The 26,576-nt window shown below is 48.5% G+C and overlaps 1 protein-coding gene across 2 annotated transcripts in view; it reads right to left on the bottom strand.

Moving 5' to 3' along the window:
* The window catches only part of LOC135396064 (sister chromatid cohesion protein PDS5 homolog B-A-like), a 131,130-nt gene that overhangs the window by 7,134 nt on the left and 97,420 nt on the right, over positions 1–26,576 (bottom strand). The window contains exons 19-28 of one of the 2 annotated variants that reach the window (XM_064627108.1): positions 20,158–20,281; positions 18,655–18,807; positions 18,101–18,172; positions 12,105–12,232; positions 8,426–8,549; positions 8,081–8,285; positions 4,060–4,174; positions 3,393–3,525; positions 2,304–2,423; positions 694–753 (exon numbers count right to left, since the gene is read on the bottom strand). In XM_064627108.1, coding sequence (XP_064483178.1) covers positions 694–753; positions 2,304–2,423; positions 3,393–3,525; positions 4,060–4,174; positions 8,081–8,285; positions 8,426–8,549; positions 12,105–12,232; positions 18,101–18,172; positions 18,655–18,807; positions 20,158–20,281 — 1,234 coding nt within the window. Of the gene's footprint in view, positions 1–693; positions 754–2,303; positions 2,424–3,392; positions 3,526–4,059; positions 4,175–8,080; positions 8,286–8,425; positions 8,553–12,104; positions 12,233–18,100; positions 18,173–18,654; positions 18,808–20,157; positions 20,282–26,576 lie in introns of both variants that reach the window. The other variant, XM_064627109.1, reaches the window with a different exon arrangement.

Here is a 26,576-nt window from a genome sequence, read left to right as displayed (position 1 = left end):
TAATGTTACGTAGGAGACGCAATTATGAACGAGTGCATACTAAAATGTTATTGCCTAAAGCAGCTCGCATGGTGTTGAACGTTAACGACACATGGTATTCCCTCCAAGCCATGGAAAACGTGTGTCACCTGTATATAGAGATTGTTTTTGATTGTAACACCCGCATAATGGTTATTTGAAGTGTGGAACCTAAATAGTTAATAGAGTAATAAACTTTTTTGATTCAAGGTTCTGAGAATGTTACGTAAAGCAACGTGAATCTGAAAATAACCGGGGATTACTTAATTAACGGGGGAGGGGGGACTCGCGGTACAATTATTTGGTTGCTGGGGTCATATCCGGTCGATGTACTCAGATGTTACAAAAATCTTCCCGTCAATGTAGTAAGTGTGTACCAAGTGTACCGAAGCTCATTGTACGTGTAAATGAATTCCCCTTAGCGCATGTAACAACTATACATATGGGTGTTTCATGTATTTCAAGGATCAAGCGAGAAATGGCAACTCATAGCATCTGGCATTTTGTGTTGTGAATGCTGGTGCGAATATGAAAGCTGGACACAGTAATGCTGAAGCCCGGCGAGGACAGCCCGCGATCGTAAGTTCACTAAGTAAGTAATAGCTCACGCATGTTTCTTTCGTCTTCTAGTCTAACCCAACTCAATCGTACCCTGCGTTCTACATGGACACAAACCTTTGGGGGTGTGAAGAGCAGTTGCCTTGTCAAGTACATATTTTCGTTCCAGTGTCTCATCTGTAATGAGCACGTGTCGTCAATCAATTCCTGTTCTTCTATTTTGGATTCACGCAATGACAACAGAGAAGGCCCGCAGGACCACACATGCGAGCGCAACATGCCTGTCAACAGTTCATGAAACGCTACACCGATAAGTAGATAGGACAGAACCTGCAAAACTAAACTTGGAGGGTCATATAAAAAAGTTGTGAAGAGATTAAACGTTTCCGGAGCAATGCGTGTCACTATGAAGCATTCATTCGAATTAACCGTCAAATTCAAACACCAGGCAAATTAACTTTATCGTTAAATGAGATATTAACGGTCAAATTCAAAACATGAGGCCAATAAACTTCGTCTTTAAATGAGATATTTTCTACAGGGTTGCAGGGTTGGCTACCACGAATACGCTCTGAAAGTAGGTCAGCCTTTCGCGCAGTCCTTCAGCTTTTCCCTTCCCCCTCGTGCATTTAGAACGGTCTCATTGGATCGCTCTCATACAAAGTACCACAACAACTGCACGTGAGGTCCACGTGAAGTGGCTCAGTGGTTAGCGTGCTGGCCATGTCACGTCGAGACTGGGAGGTACCCGGGTTCGAATCCCGGTGCCGGTTGTGCTGTCTCTGGTTTTTCTTGAATCTTCCTCGCACGCTTTCAGACATATGTCGGCACAGTACCCTTAGAAGTCGGCCTAGGACGCACATTCCCCCAGGGCGTCAGTCGTGACGTTGCCCACCTATGTGAGGCTGACAACGGCGAGCCCTTTCACCAGGGGCACCACCACGTTGCTTCGTCTTTTTCACCATAGCGTCGTGGCACGTCTGTGAATACCCCCTTATTGCTGCTTTCTCAGTGGATAGACGCTTTGTCACCCGTGCTTTCTCCAACCTTTTCTTTCTCTCATGAGCAGAGACGTACTGAATACTCCCGAAGGTGCACCCTGCAACCGGACATTTTTCCACGCGATTTTTGCGTGCTTTTTTCTTCTAGAAAGGCCAATAAGGTGACATTTAACATGGCTCGTGAACCTGTTTCATTCGTCAAGCTGTCCGTCAGAAGCTACCACGCAATATATTTTCGCTCTGCGGTGCATTATAACTGCGCAACCAAATTTACAAAAACAGTCGGAGAAAGCAGCCGCGGACGGTCGACAGGACCCTCGCGTGACGTAGGGAGGTCCCTGCGCCTTTCCACTTTGTTTCTTTTTTCTGAGGTCACGCGCTGTGCCGCTCTACGTCACGTGTCCGGGGACCACGTTACGTCATGACGTTCCTTCGTTCTCCGATACGCTCTCTTCACGAGTGGAGGATTTTTGTAAAGGTGCGCGGAACAGAGGCCTCGCGCGTGCTCTGTAGGTCACCTGCGTGCTCGTCGTTCTTGCGCAGGAGCTCATTTTATTTGTTGAAGACGACGACGACGCAGCGAAAAAAAAGGAGATCACCTGAGTGCTTCTTTAAATCCGCTAGGGAAGCACGTCATTACCTCCTTCACATGTTGGACATATAATCATTGATCTGAAAATAGGTATGGACGCATTTCATTTTTCCATGAATGACGCATGGACTCACCTGCTTAACGGGAATGAACAGCTTTGCAGGAAGTGCTACTTTCTGCGTCGTGGCACGAGTCGTTTCAGCCCCTTTGGAGATGACCACACCCACTGCCACATCGCAGACGGCGTAAAGCTTCTGCATATATCGATGAACGTAAAACGCGACTAGAGACATTTCCCAAGGAGGTAAAACGCTCAACTGATACATGGAAGGCGAATACGTCAACTGGTGGCATGGGGCACATTTTCTCTGTTGAGCCCACTCATAGAGACAGTAGAAAGTCAAACATAATCACGCATCAACTTGTGTACGTAAGGATGCTGGTGAATTGAGGGGAAAGAGGGTTGTCGACAGTCTGGGTCCTGTATCACTCCTCCCCCCCGATATTTCTATGTCGTCCTGGTCACGTATTCACAAACTTCACGCACCCAGAACATGCAACATATGTGCGGGTCAGGGTTCTTCATCCTGGGGAGGGGGGATCCCTTAGGTGGGAAAGGGTGACGCCCTCCTCTGCTGCTTTTTGGGCTTGTTCTTTTGTTTTTTTTTTTTTTTGCCCTTCAGGTAGGTCTTTTGGGGAAAGTGTGCTTTAAGCTTTTTGATGTTATTAGGGGTCTGTGCGTGTAGCGGGGGGGGGGGGGGGATCCCTGGCGTGAGTGCCGTCCGTACCCGCGGTACCACCCACGACATTTCGTTCTACTGCAACTGCTGTCCGCAGACAAGGTTGCTGTAAACCTCCAAGCGTCCAAGTCAGTAACAAGTCGTGAGACTGTACCGACATTGACCACTGCCATTGCACGTCATATTTTTCCGCGCCCTCTTTTCTCATTTCTGACATTTTCCCCGAAGCTAAGCCCTATGGTAAGCTAACTAACATTGCCGTTGCAACACAATCACAAATTATGATTCCTGTTTTTTTTTCTTGTTTTTTTTTTCTCCGTTCCAGAAACTTGGGGTGTTTCTAAGCCAAGGCAATGTAGTTGCGTGCGCAGTTGACGCATAGAATTAGATTCAGATCCAGTACAGTGAAAACCACAACGTCAAACATTCAATCCTGGCAAATAAACAAATCCTGGCGGCGCCCATGAGCGCAAGGGCATTTACCAAATTAGCCATTTCGTTGGTCGGATCCTGAGCGTCTTGTGTCTGCTTGATGGTCTCCAAGAGATCCACGTAGAAGTGTGGTTCATACCAGTAGCTGTGCTTCATCAACGGCTCCAGGAGGAAGTAAAAGCACCTATGAACATCACAGAAAACTTCTCACAATGCACCATGCATCCGAGATGCCCAAAATGCTTCGATACCGAGAGCTCCCACTGAATTTCTGGAGTTCAATGGACATCGTTAATAATTTACAGAGGTGGGATATCAGAAACATACCTCACCGAGCCGTAAACTATGAATTATAAACCAGTCTATCAATCCCTCACGGTCAAGAAATATCCGTGCGACAAACCGGCCATATGAAACATTCCGGTGAAAATTTCTTGATGGGCGCTCCCAAACATCACGTGATTACGCATTATGCCAAGTGTGCTGCGCAAATGCGTGAGAAGTATATTTTTGATCATGTCTATAAGAACAGTAAGGCGTGTTCTAGGTCCCAGCGGTCGCATACCCGTCGGTCCCGCTGTCATTTAACTCCTGGAAGAAGGTAGCTGTGGCGTGGACCGTAGATGTGCACTGAATGACGGTCACGCCACGCTTTGTGTTATGTTTCTCATTTGGCGGTGCAGGTACAGGCTGACATTGTTCCAGGAAAATCGCTAACCTTTTGATATAGGCCAGAGCTGCAAGGCACGTGTGATCCACGAGCTCATCAAAGTGGGCGAGGAGATGAACTGCATAAGGAATCATGTAGTCTGGCTGTCTCATGAAGCGGCTGGCTGCGTTCAAGAGGTACGTCTTCAGACTGACATTGCTGGCACATCAGTCAGTGTATTATTTAGGTCAGATAAGCACGCATTACAGGAAATCAGTCCAGTCTGACAAATGATGTATTAAAAAACGAGAACTCTGTACAACAAGTTCGTGGTTAATCAATGGCTAATCACTCACAATGATGTCATTCAGCCATCTGACTGTTGGAATGCGCACGCCTTTACTGTAATTCAACATACAGACAAAGTGTTCTAAATATCCCTTCTTCCTCAGACCGGCCTCGGTGGCTCAGTCAGTAGAGCGTTCGCATACTGATCCCCAGGTAATATAGCGGGTTCGAACCCGGCCGAGGACGACAGCAACCTGGTGGTAGGGTACAAGTTGCTTAGACATGCCGTCCTCCGTGAGAGAGTGTGTACCGTGTGCTGACCTCTCGGCGCACGTTAAAGGATCCTCAAGTAGGCGAAATTAATCCACAGACCGACCACAGTGGCACCCCTCATGATCACAGTTGTCTCGCGAAGTAAAGCCACGAATTATTATTATTATTCCCCAATCGCCTTCTTTTATTTCTTATTCGTTTTATGTATTTTGTTGAGCGGGCCTGCTTAAAAAAAAGGGGGGGCAGGAATTTCTATGCACATCATGAGGGTAGTATAAAACGAAGTCCTGCTTTTAGAGTTTGCACCAGAGAGGAGAAACAACGTAGCATTGTGCACAAAGGCATTCGATGAGAAACACAAGGTTTGCGGGATGGAAATGCAGCGGCGCCCAACCAGTTGTCGAGTTTGTACCGGGTTGCCGCGCACCGGCACGGCACAGCAACTGTGAAAATTTTGTGAAACTAGATATCTACGAGGGGTGTTACGTCAAACCGGGACTTTCTGTCTTCTGAGTGTACAAAATGGCTCCCGCTACTTCTCTTTCGTCATTTTCAGACGCGACAGGCCTCCGCGTTCACCACGTGGTGGTCCAAAGTTTGTGCAAAACAGAAGAGACGTGCCGGACAAGATGGCCGACAACGAGGTGAGCGCGCACATCGAACAGCGAATTGTCATGAAGTTTCTCGTGAATGAAGGCGTAAAGTCATCTGAAATTCACAGAAGACTTCAGGCTCAGTATGGCCATGATATACTTAGCCGCAGCAAAGCGTGTAAGTGGTGCGATTCCCATCTCTTCAGGCCACTGAAGGCGTTCCTTGGGGGCCGCCACTTCAGCTGCGACGACGAGGTCAAGAATGCGGTCCGATCATGGCTGCTACGCGCCGGTAAGGATTTCTACGCTGCTGGCATCAAAGCCCTCGTGGAACGCTGGGACAAGTGCATTACTGCAGCTGGAGATTACGTTGAAAAATAAAACTAATTTCTCTCTTGTAAGTTCATTTTACTTTTGCGTAAAATGAGGAGTCCCGGTTTGACTTGAACACCCTCGTACGTATACACAACGTTAGTGAAACCGCGTCCTCCACAGTGCACGCAGAAGGGGCATTCGAAACGAAGTGAAACAATATGGTGTACACGTGGACAGTATTTGTGTCAGTATGTACCACACATAACGTCGCCCGCGCTCCGTCACTGCTGTTCAAAATGGACCAGCGAGCCACACCCTTATGTTCTGCCTGCAACGTTAAGGGAGACATTCGACACCTTCTTCTCGACTGCCGCCGTTCCAAGTCGTACCGTTACAATCTCAAGTCTCGCCTGACCAGCCTCGGATACTCCATCTCTCTCGCAACACTACTTGGCACATGGAGGAGTGGTGTAACCGCGGCCCTTCTCCACTACCTGCGTGATACCGGTCTCCTCAGCAGCCTGTGACATCGTGTGTGGGACGGCGTAAGACCTCTGACCTCTGACCCCACATCGCCTTACTCTTAACTACCCCAGGAATACGCACTAAGGAATTGTTTAATAAGGAATGGCAAGCCGTAATTTCTGGCTGACTTTTCCTGTCACAATAGACAGATCCCCCTCCCCCTCACTCGTAATATTGGCGCACAGGAAAAACATCTTACGAAAATTATCATTAAGATAAGTTTTTAAAGGTGGTGTCCGGACAAAACACGCAGTTGAACTGAAGATGCGACTGGAATAGTGAGTGCCTCAAGTACATGTAAGCGGAATATTTCGTTTTGAAAAAGTCGGAAACTAGACAATGAATTTAATCGGATTTTGCAGCCGGCTGGGCGCTCCCGGCTGAATTCAGGCAACAGTGCGCGGACTGACGTCACTGGGGTCGTTAACGAAGGCAGGCTGCAGAAGGCAGGCACGAAATGTGGTCTTCCGACTCGCAATCTGCTGCTGAACAGTCGCCAGAAACATCTGCGTTCATGCTTTCGGTGGTATCGGATCGCAGCCAGCATGGCGACACCGTGAGCTGAGCGATTGGGAATCTCCCCGGCAATGCCAATTACGTCCCCGGAAGAGGCGAAGCAGGGAAGGCTCGTTTCAACCGGGAGCTGTCAGTTGGTTCCGAATTTGATGTTTTTCATTTTTTATGAAAAAAGAATGCCCCGATAATCTCCGCCACACGGTGATGGAAGCAATGCTTACCTCCCCCGCATTGCTACCGCCTTCGGCCGGGATTGAACCCGCGATCTTGAGCTCAGCAAGTCAACACGTTACCGACTGAAAGAGTTTATTTACTAAAGAATTTCTTTTACTAGCTTTCACGAGCTTTCGCGTAGCGTCTACGGTTCGTCAGATCATTATCATTAAAAGAACAGTCTCTGTTCGAAATGTCGGCAGCTCTCGTCTCCTAATGCTCTTCACTTAACACTATTAATTTATATATTGTTATGGTGTTGATTGTGATGACGTCGTTTGAAATTTTAAAATGAAATAAATCGATTCTTTTCGTCAGTTTTGTCGTGCTATACGTGTGCAATACATGACATGTATGCGTACTGTCACAGTATTAACGAAAGAGAAGAATACATAATAAATTCATCATAAATCAGGATATGCAGGCCATGTTATCCTGTTTGTACTCGACATAAGATGCTCGGCACGTAATAGTCATTGTCTTGCCTGTAAAGTAGGAATATACACGCTAACTAAGCGATCAAGACATCTATTTATTTCGAGACCGGGGATTGCGCACCCAGGAATATCGACGTCCTCCCTTTTTGCGCGCCAACTCAGAAAACAACGATAATGGACGCTAAGTTCAGTTCGACATCGCGCGGCTGGACGTTTAATCAATTGTGAATGATGCCAGCAGTTACTCGAGCTCATCGCACTTGGTGTATTTGGATTGTTGGCGAACCAAAGGTGTGGTAACCCGGTGAAGATGCGACACGTTTTAGCTTGTTTCGTCGGTGTCCCGGTCTAAGCCCACGGGATTAGATGCTCCCCAATAGATCAGTATGTTAAACCACATGACCCTGCGGGTCTCATGAAGGTAGCACCTCATACACAAAGCGTGCAAACGTCAACGGGCGCAGGTATTTTCCTTGAGCAGCACTTCGAAATTTCCACTAAAAGCCCCTCAGTTCCCGCACCTAGACCTTAAAAAGGTGGGCATCGATAAACCCCAGCACCATTTCATTTCATTTAATTAGCCTAACAGGGCATTACATGGGGGGGGGGGGTTAGTGGGATATAAAATACTACAGTTTAAGTGTAACAATCGAATAAGGAGACAGTTTAGTCTAACTACAGTACAACAAAACAAATACAATACTAGCAATACAGCAATGCACGTGTTGGTACTTCCATTATATTACATTTTTTACATTTATGCACGTTTAAAAGGCACTGTTCAAAAAGAAGGGAATACAAACACTACGTCACAGTCACAAAACAATTAGTTACACAGCAAAATTAGGTTCTATGAAATGCAACCTCCAGGTGGCTATGAAATATGTTTAGGTCGCGTATCAAACGTGTAATTAATTGACTGCTATTTACCATTATCTTCCTCTTTCCTTTGGAGCTGATCCTGGCGCACACGTACACAACGCGTGAGTGCCCTGTGAGCCCATCGGCGTAAGGTGGCATCACGTTCATGTGCACTGTGAGCAAACAAGGCGAGAAACTGCACCGGCAATCGACCGGCCTCCACGTATCGGGACAGTTTCTTCAAAACGCCTAAGCGAACTTCTAGGCACCCACACTGCGAACATGAACAAAATAGTCCCACACGTTAAAGCAAATGCTCATCACGCCTCAGCAGTAGTACAGTACGGCAGTACATTTCGTGCTACCTTCTAAAGAATACGGGTGTGACCTGCTTCAAACAAACTGCTTACTCACCCGTGGTACCATTGCTAGTCTCTGGAACTGTTGGGGTGTGAGCGCGTGACTGTAATTGATGCAACAGCACAGCCTTAGCACGCCAGTTGCAGCCACGTATTGAAGCCACGATGCCTCCGAATTGCTACTGCGAGAAATATTGCTTTAGTGACTCGAATAGCCTCACTGCCTAGACCAGTGGCTCTCAACCTTTTTTGCTCGATGCATCCATTTTGTTGTTCATCAAAGCGTTATTCCCCCTCATATGAGGTCCTAACTCCTAAGTAATACACGTATAAAAAATGTGGTATTTTGTCGCTTCTTCCGAGTGCCTCAAAAGTATTGTTTGTCGCTAGACACCTTACCGCTATAGATTGTCCTTCCAGTACCAAGCGCATCAAGGAGCCATGGCACTGTCGAGGCGTTCCTGGCGAGGGAGATGTCCTGCGCAGTGTGCGCAAGGGTCGATTGGAGGGGACGTTTTCTCGACGGAATAACATCGAGAGCTCGACGGTTTTCCTCTGGGCTCCGAAAACGATAGGAAACGAAAACGATCTCTTTCGCCGACGTCTGGAGTGAGCAAATGATTGAGGCAGACGGCGGAAGTGATGCGTCTGTCTTGACGGATCGGTGTCTGCCTAAACTTTGCATGAAAGTAGCATACGACCAAGTTGGTGTACGGACGAAGTGGGAAACACAACTGAGGCCACAGGAGCATTTTCTTGTGGAACGAACCAAAGAAAGTCGTCACAGTTACAAAACATCTAGATTCACGCGACGGTTGCTTCCCTCTGTCCTTGAAAGTCCTACAGTCCCACAAAATGGGAGGACTGTTTCGTCCTTCTTTTTCGTGTTCGGCGGTTTCTGTTACCAACAACAACTATTAAATTATGAATGATGATGTTATGGGGTGTTTCCCCACTTACGCTGTAGGACACTACTCCAGAACATGTGGGTTGATATGATTTGATGAGTGAAGATGGCACGCCCACGAAGTTATGAAGGTATCAGGGCAACGGCTTAGAGTTCGTCCAGTAAGCCGGTAGCTGTGAGAAAAGCCATCAACGATCGCAGATCCCGGCGCTGATCAGCAGGATCGCCCCAAGGTCCGAGAATCTTAGATGTTCTGAATGGTCTCCTGTCGATGGTTTCGAGTTGATGCATAAGGTAGAGTATCGTCCCTTGCGATGAAACTCCCCATTCATCGTCTCACAATAAAGTTGTTGTTGTTATGCATAAGTGTTTGTGGTTCATTTGTGAAGCGTTTGCAGGCCATGAAGATGTGCTCAATGGTGGCCGGGACAGCGCAGGTTGTGCACAGCATTGAGTTGCTGAAGCCCAACCTGTAGCGGAACAAAGTGGTAAAGGCGACGTTCAGCCGCACTCGATGCACAAGGGCCGTGAAGTGACGGGGAAGCCTGTTTAGTACTGAAAGACTGTGTGGGGTCATCCGCGTGGAGCAATGACCATTGTATGATTCCTTGACGTGACTGTTGAGCGGCCAGCGTCGACACCAGTGCTGAAAGATAGGATCGCCTATCGCTTTTTGTGAGTATGTTGGAAGCAACTTTAGGGATGTGATCAGATGCTGCAGTCTCCGAATCCGCTTCTTCGTTGCCTCGTATTCCAATGTAGATCCACTGCAGAGCAAATCGGTGCCCCTTTGCTTCCAGTGTCTCGCGTACCTTTAGAATCTCCACAGCTACTGCTGCCAAAGATCCTCGAATACCCATGCTCGCTACGCACTGCAGTACCGCTTTGGAGTCAGTGTATACCACCCGGGAACGAGGTTGTAATTCCAGTAGCATCATCAGGAATAACAGAATGGCATAGCTCCACAGAAGTGGACGAGGGGCGGTGCGATAATCCAGAACCTCGTGAGATGGACTCCGCTGGTAAAGGTCGCAGAGGATCAGTCGCTGGTGGAAGAGTCATCTGTGAACACCGCGACATGGTTGCTATATCTTGTGCCTATCATTGCCAGCGTGGTTTGTCTGAGGACGTGAAGTAGGGTTTCATTTTTCTTCCTGGTGAGGCCAGAAATATGTGCTGAAATGAATGGCTTTGGAAGTGTCCACGGGGGAACAGCAGGGGCTGGGGATGCCACTGTGAACGAAGGAATGTTTGGCAATGTGTCCCGGATACACTGGAAGGCTTTGCTGTGTTGCCGCTTATGTACCTGCCAAACAGTTTCTCTACAGCGAGTGATATCAATTGGAGACTGATACCAAATTATAAGCATGCAGTATTGTTTCATGTTCTAAACGTGAAACCATAGCGGCCCCTCTCCTATGTTCTGGCTCGTGACAAAGAACGCCGCTAGTGAGTCCGAGGGCGAAGCATCGCCGCGCAAGGAACCGTCGAGAAATCGCCCTTTGCGGGTGGGCTTGGCGGTTTTCCGTTGGGCTGACGTCACGACCGTCTAAGCTCGGCTTTTTTCTGTCGAGAAAACGTAGTACGCAGGTCCCGCTTTACATCGTGCCATCCCCCTAGAACCCTGCACGGGCCGACTTTTCCTGGCCCGACCCGACCCGGGCGCATCGTGAAACGGCCCGACCCAGCCTGGCACGACGGTCCAGTGAATAGAGCCCGGCCCGGCCCGGCCACTCGGCGCGTAGATCCCGGCAAAGTATTTCCAGACGTGACGTACCTGTTTCTGGAGCTTATCACAAAAATTTATAAGTACATTTATAAGAAGAGAAGACACGGCCGCAAACATACAATAACTGTCGGTTTGACATCACGACAGCACACGACCAAATGAAATCCAGGACGCACGCGAGCAAGCGCGTTACCGTGACACTACCAAGTTTTTGTAGATGTAGAGGATGTCATCGACAAACTCCTCCCAATCTTTACCCCTCTCACCAAGCTTTGCGAGCGTGTTTGTGAAATACGTAAAGTGGCTTTGATAATGTTATAGAGGGTCGAATCATACGCATAATGCAGTGTCCCTTTTGTTTTTGCAAATACTATGCACAGAAATGATGCAAGCACGTGATGATATAAATAGTCATCCATCGCGCGGAATTAGCTGCGTGACCCGGTCCAGCCTGACTCTTGGAAACATGTTTGTCGGCCGGGTCCCGGCCCGTCGTGCTGGCGTCTTTTGTCAGCCCAGGCCCGCCCCGGCCCACGGTGTTGGCGTGTTGGCCCGCGGTGTTGGCGGTCCCGGCCCGGCCCGGAGCACACAGCCAATAACAAGCCCGGCCTAGCCCGCGGGCCGGGTCGGGGGCCCGAGCCTGTGCAGGGCTCTAATTCGCCCCTTGACAATCCTAAATCCCCCCTCCAGGGAGGGAATTCCCCACCGGTTGAGAACGATCTGGCCTAGAAGGTACTTCAGAGCCAAGCCAACCAACGTTCAGGATAGTGTCGTTCTGGTCCTGTCATTTGATTGTTGAGAATAGGAGATGTACACTTTATCCGTAATACTACTTTACATCTACGCAATGTATTACCAAGACGTACGTGATCCTCAGCAAATCAGGACATACAGCGATATAATTCTGAACGCTGATTGGCCATGCGGTGAACTTCTGCACAACGTCACTGCCACCACAACACCTGTTTTTAAGAGTGCAAACACGCTATCTCTTTCTTCCCTTTTATAGTGTGCTCGTTTCTGCTGTATTCACAGGATGCGACCGGACATTTGTTTTTCTTGTGTTTTTTTTTGTCTTTTGTTTTTCATGCGGTTTACCTTGCTGTAAGGTTGCCATTTTCTGCACCATCCACTATACAGAAGAGGATAGAAAAGCCTTTCTGCGCAAGATGAATATCTGTCCACCTGCCGAGAATGAACCGCACGAGCGCTTTCAGACATTCGACCTAAAACGAGATAAGGACACTGAGTTATATGACACTGCTTGTCATTTAAAAAAATAATCTAGGAATATTCAAACCAATCTGTTCGCGTTATACTTGCGATAATCGAATATTTCAGTATGCAGCGCAGTACATATTGGGCATACTTTTCATCAGTGCTAGCCACGTCTGCTTATGTTACACGCCTGTGGACTTACCATACACTGTTAAACAGAATTTCACTGGTTGTCCAGTGAAGTTCTGTTTTAACGTAATAATAGGGTGTTTACGTGGCGAGACAACTGAGATCATGAGCGGCGCCACAGCGGTCGGTCTGTGGATTGCTTTTGCCCACCTGAAGGTTCTTTCACGTGCAATGAAAGCTCACAACACGGCACCCCGTATTTAACGTCCCTCGCAGAAGACGGCGTGTCTAAGCAACTTGTACCCTGCCTCCAAGTTGCTGGCGTCCTCGGCCGGGTTCGAACCCGCGATCTCGGGATCAGAAAGCGAACACGCTACCGACTGGACCACCGAGGCCGGTTCTGTTTTAACAGTGGACTAGATCCACGTGAGGTAATGCGCGGTGAAAGTACCGTACAAGCCGGAATATAGTCCAACATTGTTTTTCATGAAATGCACCAGAAAAAAATCCTCGTCTTAAGTACTTGTTACTGGCTCAAAAATAACACGAGACTCGCAACAATGAGTGCCAGACCCCGCCATCTCGATTTTCTTCCTTGGCAGAGGGTTGTCTAGAGGTACAGTGTATTGCTTCAAAGATGAAAGCGTGTCGGGCGAGCGCAATACATTCTGATCAGGTCCTGGTCACACGTCATTGCAAACGTCATCGCACACGTGACCATAAAAATGGCTCGGCCCATGATCGGCGGCCAAACGGTTTGTGAACAAAGCGGTAGTTGTTTACATGCGTCGTTTTTTTAACTTCTTTCGACCTCGATATATCCGATGTCCGATGCAGATATGCAAATGAAACATCGTACTGCTGACCACTCCCGAAGATGTGCTGACGACACTGGCGCTCCGATGTGATGCGCTCAGGTGTAGTACTCATACCTCGGAAGAACATGCTACCATGTCCCGTAAGAAGCACCGTTTAATTCACACTAGCAAGATTCGTTCATCTCCGGGTTTTTGTTGGCGGGAATACGTCACATCCGTGCTAAAGCAAAATAATAACGAAGTCCATGACCTCAAAATGACGTTTGTTGTGATCAGGACAAGATGACGATTTTGTCATAAGTGACCGCTTCAGGGTAGTTACAAAATGGCGAGAGTAGAACACCTGTTGCATGCTGCCGGAGAAAGGAATTCAAGATAGCGCCGGCGATCAAGCTTGGGCTCCTTGGGCTAGGTACCCAGACCTGCCCGCCTTCTGTATGTCAGGGATCGAATCGGAAACCACCGTTTCCTTGTGGACACTGGCGCACAAGTCAGCGTTATACCGCAAAACCTTCCGACAAGAAAGTTCGTCCGGGTCTCACGCTAGCACTGCAAGCTGCGAACAGGTCCACCATAAGCACATACGGTCTACGTTCCCCCACTCTCGATATCGGCTTACGCAGGACGTTAAGATGGCTCTTCGCGGTTGCTGACGTGGGGCACCCGATTCTTGGGGCAGATTTCTTACATTTCCACAATCTCGACGTCAGCATAAGGCAGCGCCGCCTGCGGGACAATATCACGAACCTCGTTACCGTTGCTTCCGTCTCTAAAGCACAGTCTGCTGGTAATTGCACATTTATACCAACTTCACGCTACGAGAAGATCTTGGCGTCATTCCCGGAACTCGTGAAGCCATGCAACCTTTCCGCACCAGTGAAACATAATGTCACGCACCGCGTCGAGACAGCAGGTCCACCAGTCACGGCACGCTTCCGACGTCTTTCCGGCGAACGCCTGGCCATAGCTCGTCGTGAATTTGAGCACATGCCGGCCCTGGGAACTATACGACCGTCCGCCAGTAATTGGGCTTCGCCACTACATATCGTTCCCAAGAAGGAGGCCAATGACTGGAGGCCATGTGGTGACTACAGAGCCCTGAATGCGAGCACAATCCCCGATCGATATCCTCTACCACACATTCATGATTTTTCTGAGCTATTAGCGGGAGCTACTACGTTTTCCAAGGTGGACTTAGTTAAAGCCTACCATCAGATCCCGATGGAGGCTGAGCATAACCCGAAGACTGCCATCACAACTCCCTTTGGATTGTTTGAGTACGTCCGAATGCCATTTGGCCTGCGGAACTCTGCTCAAACTTTCCAGCGTTTCATCAACGAAGTAACCAGCGGACTGAACTTTGTGGTAGCCTACACTGACGACCTCCTTGTCTTCAGCTCATCCCCCGAGCAGCACGAACACCATTTACGTCAACTCTTCAGTCGACTCCAAGAAAATGGCCTTGTTGTCAATGCACAAAAGTGCACATTCGGAGTGTCGGAACTCGATTTTCTCGGCCATCACATCTCCGCCGCAGGTATCCGCCCTCTGGACCACAAGGTCAAAGCCGTCGCAGACTTTCCCAGATCCACTACTGTTCGGCAGCTCCGCCGTTTCCTCGGCCTTATCAATTTCCACCGCCGTTTTATCGCCAATTGCGCAGACATCCTTCGGCCTCTCACCGACTTTCTCAGAGCAAAAGTAAAGCCATCGGCAGCCATTCCCTGGTCGGAGACTGCGGACGCTGCTTTTGCAACTGTCAAGCAGGCGCTCGCGGATGCCGCTCTGCTCGTTCATCCGCAACACGATGCGCCCACCCGGCTCATGGTCGACGCTTCAGGATCCGCTGTCGGCGCTGTGCTACAGCAGTGTACATCCGACATATGGCACCCAGTGGCGTACTTCTCCCAACGGCTTAACAATGCCCAGACCAGATACAGCGTTTTCGGCCGGGATTTTTCGGCCGGGCCGTTTTCTCGCAATATATGCAGTAGTCCACCACTTCCGTCACTTCCTCGAGGGCCGGACCTTTCACATTTTAACGGACCACAAGCCCCTTGCATTTGTGTTCCGGAACAACCGAAATGACTATCTGCCACGAGAAACTCGGCACCTCGCCTACATTTCGGAGTTCACAACCGATATCCGACATGTCCATGGTGTCGATAACAGCGCCGCGAATGCTTTATCTAGAATCGATAACATCACCGCGCCTTGCCCGATAAGCCTTGAGGACATCGCCGCAGCCTAACTGGATGATTTCGAGGTCCGCGAGCTCCAAGCTGCCCCTCAGACATCGCTTACTCTTCGTCTTGTCCCCATACCGTCGACGACGATGTCTGTGCTTTGTGACACAACCACAGGCACAAACCGTCCATTTATTCCTGTCGCACTCCGCAGGAAGATCTTCGACGCTGCCCATAATCTGGCCCACCCTGGTGTCCGCGCTTCTCAGAAGCTTCTCACGGCACTATACGTTTGGCCAGGCATCCATAAAGACGTACAGCGATGGGTGAGAACTTGCGTCTCCTGCCAGCGCTCGAAAGTTGGGCGGCACACGAAAATCCAGCTGCACACCTTCCTTCCGCCGCGAGCCCGATTCGACCACGTCCATGTCGATATAGTCGGCCCACTACCCACATCCCACGGTTACAAGTACATCCTGACTTGTGTGGATCGGTATACAAGGTGGCCCGAGGCTGTTCCCTTAGCAGATATCTCAGCCCAAACCGTCTCCGAAGCCTTCGTGACCATATGGGTAGCACGGTTCGGCTGTCCATCCACTGTCATAACGGACCGGGGTCCACAGTTCCGTTGTGCCCTCTTCTCAGCCCTCACCAGCCTCCTCGAAGCGCACCATATCCAGACAACCGCCTACCACCCAGCGGCAAATGGATTGGTTGAGCTCCTGCACCGCCAGTTGAAAGTAGCCCTCACTGCGCAACCCTCCCGATTACGCTGGGCCCAACATCTTCCTTTTGCGTTGCTCGGCATGCGCGTCGCTGTCAAGCAGGACCTCCGGTGCGCACCAGCCGAGCTCGTCTATGGTTCCCCTCTACGCCTTCCTGGAGACTTCCTCACCCCAAGCGCCGATCAACCGCACCCGTCCCCCAGTGACTACGTTCGGGACCTAAAGGAGTTATTCCGTCACGTCACTCCCGTCCCACCTCGCATGCCCACACGTCGCACAGTCTTCGTTAGCCAGGACCTAAGCACGGCGACGCACGTTTTCGTCAGAAACGACCGTGCGAAGCCCTCGCTGACGCCGTCTTACTCCGGTCCCTATCCCGTCCTATCCCGGACACACAAGACTGTGCGTATCGAGATCAACGGCAAGTCTGACACCGTCGCCCTCGATCGAGTCAAGCCCGCCTACATAGCATCCTGCCTCCCGTCGTCCACTTCCCTTACCCTCGACAGCTCCTCTCCACATCAGGGCACACCAACCAAACGTGTCACTCGGGCTTTAGATACGTCGACCGTTCCTTTTAAGTACGGTCTGGGGGGGGAGCCCTGTAGCGCCCTTGGTGGCAAGGCTAGAAAGGAAGGACGAAGAATAAATGAGCGCGCACCAGTTGATTCCTGGCAGCCGCTCAGCACGGACTCTTGTTCTGTCCCGCTAGTTCTACACTTGTCGCCTGCGCTGTGCTGGTTTGTTGTACTTTTTGCTCAGTTGTTATCGCAGCATGGCCACGCTCGAGACTACACAGTAGCTTTGCGTAACCGCACTGTCGCATTTGCAGGGCACCTAACATGGACTTGCCTTGACATGAGTACGGACCGTATATGCTGACTCAAACTATATACGGTGGGTCACCATACTCAAACTATACGGCCTATTTCACACTAACCTTTTTGTCGTCCGTTTGCTCCAAAAATAGAACCTAAGGGCAATCATGCCCCGTAGGTTCCATTGGCTCGTTCTGGCTCCGTGAAAAACACGGCCGAGAAAAACGTTAGTGTCAAACCGGCCTACCACAGAGTCAGATCAGGAGCGTTTGTGAGCACAGCATCGGCAGCGTATAGATCGGTGGTATCAGCTTTAGTTCAACGTGACGAGAATATTCCGCATGAATTGTTGAATTCACTTGTTACTGGGCTTTGAATGTGATAAGCATGTTATTAACCACTTCATAGCTGGCTTTCCGTCGAATTCTGCAGTTTCTAACGTTTCCCAAGTACGGGCTACGGGGGTAGAAGCAAGTTCGGGTAAGCAAAATCATCGAGGAAGTTCGGATGGGATGTGCTGGACACGTCGCTTTCTGTCAGGGACGTTAAACGTGGTCTGCTGTGTGTTGAGATTTCGGCGCATGTTAAACAAGCCGCAGTTGGGCACAATTAATCCACAGACAGACCACTGTGGCATCGCTCTTGATCACAATGTTCCACAACTAAAAGCTATGAATTTTTTCAAGTCTAAAAAAATCGGATGACGGGCGCGAGGCGCTGGGTCACTGCCGGTTTTGTAAGAGTATAGACATTCATGGCATTCAGGCGTAGACATTCAGGCATTCATACAGTAACGCGATGAGAATAAACGAGGAAACAGGTGTGCATATGCAGAGCTACAACTCAGCAGATCCTCAGAATTAAGTAAGGCCTTTTACATCGATCGCGCGCAAAGTACGGACTGTCGCCGAGATGCGGCTGACTGAGGAGTCGCTCGTCAGGTCCTTCAACACGACCAACACACTGGTACGCTTGTCAACGAGACGATGAAATGTAATGAAGCACTTGCAAATATTTGAAGCCGTCTCCCGTGGTTTACTTTCACGTGCCTAGTACATTCATAGGTGTGACACTTCGCGCTATGTGGAATCTTCCAAGTCTCATTGGATTGGCAAACTTCGATAAAAGGCAGTGGCTACATGCCGCACATATCACAAATCTGGGTTTTGTAAAAAGCCATGACGTGGGGGGGGGGCGCACCTTAATTTTGGCCTTTTCGGAAAGCAGTTGGTATTCGCACCAAGCTTCTGCTGTTTGCGTTGCATTGGCGTCCTGTGGAAAAATGAAAGACCAACGTTTAACCACAGAATTCATTGTGTCTTTTTCGTCTAAGTCGTAAGTGCACAAATACTTGAAATTTCGCGTTTGTATATGATAGTACATTTCAAATTAAAGCGCTTGTAAGGAGGAGGACGATAAGGCGGGAATCAGCTCATGCTTTCTGTTAGTATGATGTACAGCGCGAGCTCACAAGCAGCATCGTTCAAGTTATGGCGCCATATTCCCGCCATAGCCCGCCATATTCAAGTTGTGGTTTGCTTACCGCTTGCAAATGTGGAGAACCTTTAACGACCTAACACACTGAGCAAAGACTTTTGATCGCATCGTCCACTGAGTTCTACAAGAGGAGTTCACTAGCTACTTACACGAAAAGTAAGGGAGCGCACAAGGAAATCAAACGAAAGGAATTTGCGACGAGCGACACCATTCAAACGACAACCAACCCGTAGCAATAGAAACCAAATATGTCATACCCTGTCGTCCAGCACCAGAGTATTCACGGCAACCACAAAGATATCCGCGAAAGTGTCTTCAAAGTAGGAAGCCTTCCAACGTGCGACGTGGCCTATAGTTAAAATAGCTTCCCGGCAGTGCTCGGACTCGAAGGTCAGCATTGCTTGCAGATCCTGCAAATACAGATGCGTAGACATAGCTGAGTTCTACCACATATCAATTAACAGATGACGGCGTACCAGACGATTGCGTTCTGGGAAGGTCCCTGTCACGTTTCATTGCAAACGTCAACATGCGCGTGACCATAAAAAACGCCAATATCGGTGGCGAATAGTTTTGAAGTAACGGCGTTGCTGTTTCTGCGCATCGTTTCGTATCGGCTTGAAACTTCAGTATAGTTAGCTTTATCGAACACCCTTGAGATGAAACACGTAGATTTTGCACGTATGGACCCGAGTCGCTGCGGACTCCTAATGACGCGATAACGATGTCGGGGCTAAGACTTACTCTGTTGATGCGATGCACTCAGACTTCGGAGGAATAAGTTACCACTTCGAGGAAGAAGCAGCGTAGGATTTATACCAGTTGAAATGCTCCTGGCAGGGAAAGGTCGGCAAGCGCCAAACAGAATACATACAAGGGCACAAGCGCAAGTGACCGCTTGAGGGTGGCTACATAAACAGCGGCTGTAGGGCATTGCTTCGTGAAAAAGCAATAGGAATTTCTGGTTTACGCTGGAGATGCTGCTTTAGATTTTAGCCATTGGAATGGAAAAAACAGCATTCCATCGTGTCAAAGTCGATCTCGAGAGTGTACACGTTGCGTTCCACAAGAGGTAGGTATAACGTTAATACTAAAATCCCATGTAGCAGGCCACTCCCCCCACTTTAGAATGCTCCTACACTATTAAAACAGAACTTCACCACATAGCAAGCTCCTAGCCAACCATCATTCCGAGTGATATCATTATGTGTCCTTATTTGCCGAAAATGGAAGCAGGCGGCTATCTGGGACACATTATGCATGTCCCAGATAGGCTCCTCCCCCCGTTTTGAACGAATCATGACACATAATGATATCATTCGGAATGGTGGTTGTCTGGGAGCGTGCTATGTGGTGAAGTTCTATCTTAACACTGTAATAGAGAGCGACGCACAAAAGTAAATGTTGAAGCGCTCGATACACACATGCGCTCATTCTGCAGGAAGATTTTGCATGTAAAGCGCAGCGGACCATTGTAGCTATAAGTAAATTGTATAAGTAGCGTTGTACTGAAATGAATGAGGACGATAAGGCGGGAATCAGCTCATGCCTTCTTTTAGTATGATGTAGAAATTCTGAGCAAGCAGTGCACAGTTTGCCCTCGTACGAAAAAACTGACTGAATCACAGAAAATAAGTGAATTACAATTTCTTTGCTTGGAGCTGTCTCTTCTTTTATTTTGCTTTACCGTTATCCGTACAGGAAGCAGTGGCCTGTTCGTACCGAAATCCCTGGGATAGTAAACAAAAAAACCAACTTACCTCAACTACTTTGCGAAAGAACCTTTCTGTGTTGACAGCCATGCGACTTAGACATAAGACGGCTAGCTTCCTCTCCTTGAGTGTCCCGGTCAGCACCCTTTCTTCGAGCAGCTCCTCGAGGTTTCTATTCGACGCGGTGATACAAAGTTGTTTTTCTTACAAATGGTTACTAGGAAAATGTCCTGAGATCAACTTTACAAGCGCTCGGGGCGGTCTGCAGAAGACCACGACAGAGCAGACAACAAGTCTGCCTACGTGTCTATACGTAGACATGTCAGCAGATTTATCGTAGACGGCACTATCTACGACAAGTCTTTCTGTCGACTGCTTTGTCTTTCGCAATACAAACATAGCTGCATACAGCGACTGCAAAAGTAACAGCGGAATCAACTGTCAACAGGTCGTCGTTTCGAAAGCTCGTCCCACCGGTCATGCATGTATATAGCTGTTGTTGTTTTGAAACACACACACACACACATTGGATGATGATGAGTGTGGTATCGCGATATGTTATCGCGAAGGAAAGAAGAGGCAGACAAAGCAGTGCCCAACCGAAGAATGCTCTTATTCCTACTATACAGGCGTTTTTAAACAGGTTTCTCATGGTTAGTAACATTCACGTGGTTATCTGCCAAAACTAGACACAACATCTCCCCTCCCTTCGATGAACATGCTTCACAAAAAGTTTAAAATCTGTATGAGCAATAACTGAATAAATGTAACAGTACATACTACTATGTCATTAGTCATTAGTACATCACATAGTCATTCGTCCAGGCTGGTCTGCGCCGCTCACGCGCACTGGTCCTTCTCTCCTGAACGTCGTGTAAGTCATTGGCTGGTACTGTCGCCGCTTCCTCACTGCTAGAAAGTGTTGGCGCAGCCGTTGTTGGCATCGCTGGACTCTGCGTACCCTCTTCGGGAAGAGTCGTGGTGCTGCTCGCCAGTTCTTGATGCTCTGGACAGTGAGAAGATTGCTCACTCAATCGGTGCGAGTCTTGAAGGTGCCAGAAATGCAGCTCTGTCCAATCGGGCTCTTCCCCAGGATTTGATTCGTGTGGAACATTGACCAACCTCGGAGCGTTCCACGTACGTCCATCCATCCTCTAACAGGAACGTACCAGTCCCTTTTTTCTTGAGAATTTTCAGTGGCTTAGTGTACGACAGCGCACCTTTCCCTTGTGGGATGGGGTGTCCCACCCTTACATAGTCCCCTTCTCGGAACGTAGGAATTTTTGCTCTTCTACGTGTATCTGTATAAATTTCCGAATACACTTGCTTGTGGTACACGTGACTTCTTAAGTCTTCATCACCAAATGTTGATCCTGACCGAAGTTTCTTGGTCGATAGTCCCACGATGTCCACCCTTGTCCTAGGTTGTCGACCATGCAACAGCATTACAGGCGAAGTGCCAGTTGTCGAGTGTGGAGTACACCGGTATGTGGCTAAGTAGTCCTGGACTGCACTCTTGAGCGATCTTCTTTCGAGAAGCGCGATTTGTACGAAATCTTTCAATACTCTGTGAAACCTCTCGACGAAATCGTTCGCCTGCGGGTAGTACACCGACGACACACTGTGCTTGATACCCCTATCTGCCAAGAAAGTCTCAAATTCGTTGGATTTAAACTGAGGTTCATTGTCACTCACTAACGTTGAGGGATAGCCTTCCCTGCTGAACACTGTGAGCAGAAACTCCATAATTGTTCTTGAAGTCACCGTATCTGAAAAGCCAATTTCAGGCCACTTATAGTGATAATTCTTTGTCGGCCATCCCGTAGTTACGAACTCCATAACATCTTGAAGGGTGCGATCCTGTTTGGCACTTCTCTGTACTTCCTCTTTTGACACACAGGCAGATATTGCTGCTATCACCTCCTCTTCAATGGGTGGGTCCTGCATAGCTGACGCTGGAAATCTAGAAAGGGCATCTGCTACAACATTCTCGGATCCGCGCTGATACTGGACTTCAAAGTTATAGTAAAGAAGTCTCGCTGTCCACCTCGATATCCTCAGCGGTCGACGACCTGATCCTCTAGATGAGAGCAAAGTCACGAGGGCTTGATGATCAGTTCGCAACGAAAAGCGTCGCCCCCATAAATAGACGTGCCACTGTTCACATGCGAATGGGCAGATCAGGGCCTCTTTTTCTCCCACCGAATATCTACGTTCGGCCTGAGACAACGTCCGGGACGCAAAGGCTACGGTCTGCAAACCATCTTCACGTTCTTGTTGCAAAACTGCTCCTAAGCCCTAATCCGATGCGTCTGTAGTAACGACCACGGGCAAGTCCGGGTCAAACATCTTGACAGCTGTGCATGACGCTACAAGGTGTTTGATTTCTTCAAAACTCTGTTGTGCTCTCTCATCCCAGATGAATTCATTTTCCTGACGTAGCATTTTCCGGAGGGGCTCCACAATGTCCGCAAAATGTGGAATAAATTTGGCATAATACCCACAAAGTCCTAAAAACGACCGGAGCGCTGCAACATCCTTAGGCACTGGTGCTTGCTTGATCACGTCCACATTTGATGACAACGGTTTCACACCATCAGCGGATATTGTGTGTCCCAAAAACGATAACTCATCGACCTCAAAAGCACACTTGTCATTCAGCTTCAGTCCTGCTGTCGAGATTCTTTCGAGGACGCATCGCAAGTTCTTCAGATGCTCTCCTCGGGTTTTTCCAAAAACAATTATATCGTCTATATAGCACAACACCCCTTTACATCCGTGGAGGATTGACATCATCATTCGTTGGAACGTTGCTGGAGCCGAAGCAAGGCCAAAACACACCCGCTTATAGCGGAACAATCCCTCGTGCGTTATAAACGTTGTCAATTCACGACTGTCCGGCGTTAATTCAAGCTGATGATAGGCCGATGCTAAGTCCAATTTAGAAAAACATGTTGCTCCAACCAACCGATGTAGCAGTTCTTCCATATGTGGCAAAGGAAACTCATCCACAACAATAGCTTTGTTTGGTTCCCTGAGATTCACATAGAGACTTAACGAGCCGTTCTTCTTTCGTACCACTACGTACTACGCAGAAACGTAGTGGTAAACGTACTACGTAAAGAAAGAAGAGGCAGACAAAGCAGTGCCCAACCGAAGAATGCTCTTATCCCTACGATACAGGCGTTATTAAACAGGTTTCTCATGGTTAGTAACATTCACGTAGTTATTTGCCAAAACTAGACACAACAATGAGGTGGGCCATTCACCGCCAAAAGTGTTGAAGGTATAGAAACTACGAAATCGTACGGCTACATTGCCTTCATTTTCCTTTAAAGGGACAGTCGCATCCGGAAGCGTGTTCCGGAACTGTTATGGTCATGTTCCCTGTCGTTCATAATGTACGCCGGCAAATTTTCTCCGCACAAATCCACTTGGTTGACCCAGAAACGATTTTTAAATGTTCGCGCTTCCGGCGCGAACGGCAATCCCCGCAAGGCGCCGACACTGGATGACGTCACCCGGATAAACCAACCATCAGGAGGCGCTCCTTCCCGCCGGAGTTCTGTGTGTGTCTGAGCGTGCGTCTGACCCTTTTTCTTGTCTTGTCGCGTTTGCTTTGAAGTACTTTGAACCACAGCGTGTGCCCAAGGATTTCACGCCGTTGACGTGCGATTTCACAGCCAGGAAACCGGTGCTTGCACGTATTATATGCTTTGCAAATATTGCAATTCTTTTTGCACGTCCCACAACATAATTTTTATGTACGAGCCCTGAAAATTGTCGAATCCTGTGAAAGGAATCTTGTGTGATGTGGCTGCCAGCGTTTATAACGTAATGTCGACAGGAAAATAACCGTGCCAGTGAAACAGGGACCGCAAAGGGGAAGATTTATTTGCATAGTCATTTTTATGTTTGTTATTGTACCCGCTAGACCCTCAACGTATTCTTTTCAGTGTTAACACTCAAGGTCATATTTCAGATGCGGAGGTCATGGCTGAAGCAAGTGCTGGGGACCCACTTCACGGCGCCTCACAAGCGGGTTGTTATCCCCTGATTCCAGGAAGAGGAAAACAAAGGACACACACTTGCATAGCGTATTAGTACCCCAGACAAGGATCTGCCAACATGAACCCTCCTAACATCCCTGTGGCAGCATACCTGTAACCATCCAGACTTCACACCACATTAATTTAGAATCACAGCACAACATAATAAAATAGCTTAGGTTTATTTGCCTGCCATACATAATGGGAGGCAAATAAACGTAAGCTATTTTGTTATTCCCACACCGTCATACTCCACTGTACAATAAATTGATACATTTATAGGGTCATTCTTTATTCCCGTCAGTACAACGCACTGACAATCTGCACAGAGTTCGAAATATTCACACGTCGGCACTAACTTAGTGCAGTGCGGTCTGGATTTGATGCCAGAGCTAATACCGCCACGTGTAGTAGTTTTTGCTGTACAGACGGGTAGACAGTCTGTTGACTGCAACCGGAGATACAAAGTGACAAGACAAAACATCCCCCACACTGCAATGACGAAAAGACGAAAATTGCTGCAAGACGAAAATTTTGCTGACATAGGCACACTTCGTGCAAGTGAGCCCTTGGTCATCCCCCTTGCCTCCCATCAGAGGTTTTCGAGAACACCACACACCTACAGTATTCTCGAAAGCCTCTGATGGGAGGCAAGGGGGATGACCAAGGGCTCACTTGCACAAAGTATGCCTATGTCAGCAAAATTTTCATCTTGCCACTACATGTCTCCAGTTCCAGCCATCAGTATGCACCAGCTTGTCTCTCTTGTCAAGACACCCTTGTTTCGATGGTCCTAACGCTGATAGCCTTGATAAGTCGTAGACTGGAACTCCCGCCTGATTGCTTGGACAACGCATACAGGCCATCTTGTGAATGACGAGTATGCCGTGAACCTCAGGCAGATGGAAAAGACAACTCCACATGACATTTCTTTTTGTTTAGCATCATATCTTGTGGGCATTTGCACACCTGCCAAATCTCCCGCACTGTTGGGAAGACAATGGCCAGAACAGACACTATCCCAACCTTGGAGTTCAAAGTCTGTGCATTCCTTCCTTAGTTCCAGGGTCTCCTGCATTTTGAATGTGGAAGGTTGGCAGATGTGCAACATAGTACAACAAAAAAATGTTCGCCTCTTTCAGGATGAGCCCAATTCCAACTGCAAACTCCCTCCCAAACCAGCTTCCCTCCAATTTCGGCAAAATCCAATTTCTCCCAAAATAAGTTACTCTTACATGCTTCAGTAACATGCTTCCCCCCTTCATTGGCACCTCAAATGCTTCTGTTTTCAGACTTGTAAGACCTTCCTTCAGAGTTTAAAATTCCCACTGGATATCTGCCAATCAATCAGGGATTTGTGTTGACAATCAGGCCATGGCTAACTGGCATAATTGAGAGCATGTCGAGACTAGCTGAGGCGGCTGTGTTGCTTCACTTTTCCTAATGGAATTGTTGGAACAGGAGTCTCTGGATTGTTCTACGGCTGTCGTCCACGCTTATGATTTATAGGGGACAAACTTGTGTAGGCCAAAAAGCTGCTGAGAATAGTCGCCCTTTTGTATACAGCCCTTGTCCACTTTAGGTGCGACAATTTGCATAACCAACAACACCCGAGTTTACCCTTCCGAATCTTGATGGGGAGGGGGTAATTTAAACCGAAAAGTTCATTACGGTCGTAATCATATAGCAAACGGGAGAGCACTGCAGCAGGCTTACCTGTGGCCCTGGGGATTGAGTCGCCTAAAATGTTGATCATAGCGGCAGAATTGAGGCTAGAAGCTCTCTACGGAGGCAGATGTCCCTGAGTAATGGGTGTTGTGCAATGCACTGCACGGCGGCACCGTTGCACATTTCTACCACCCTGGCAACAGAATGGCAACACAGGCTCTCGTCGGGCTCCTGTGGATCACGGACTCCACACAGAAACCTGCCAATTTCAATATTCTAAACTGTTTTGCACATCCGACGGCAACCATGCAAAGAGATACGTACGTCACCTAAAAATGTCATCCCGCGGGTTAGCCGCAGCCACATCTCGTGGATGGTCGGCAAGCTCCAGTGGCATTGGGTCCGTAGAGTATGGGTCATCATCCAGCATTAACTCGTCGCCGCTACCGCTAACATGTTCGTCAGGATCTCCCCCAGACAGAGAAACACCACTCTCGTTTTGCGACTCCATGTTTGCTCCCTTCGCTTCGCGATCGCCAAACAGGCGCGCGGCTCGCATTTGCCCAGAGCGCGCGCTGATTGGCCTTATCCGGGTGACGTTTCCTCCCACTTTTAGAGAGCGAGGGCGCAAGGATTCCCGTTTCTTTTTCATCGGATTGCGCGAAAAGTACGCCGCGGATCGAAATGGTATTTTCGAGCCCACTTCAATGGTCGGCAAGGAATTAGAATTCGCATTAGTTTCGAAATTGA

Source organism: Ornithodoros turicata, chromosome 5 (genome assembly GCF_037126465.1).
Source record: "Ornithodoros turicata isolate Travis chromosome 5, ASM3712646v1, whole genome shotgun sequence".
Classification (NCBI taxonomy): domain Eukaryota; kingdom Metazoa; phylum Arthropoda; class Arachnida; order Ixodida; family Argasidae; genus Ornithodoros; species Ornithodoros turicata.
This window is presented reverse-complemented; position numbering and strand designations above follow the sequence as displayed.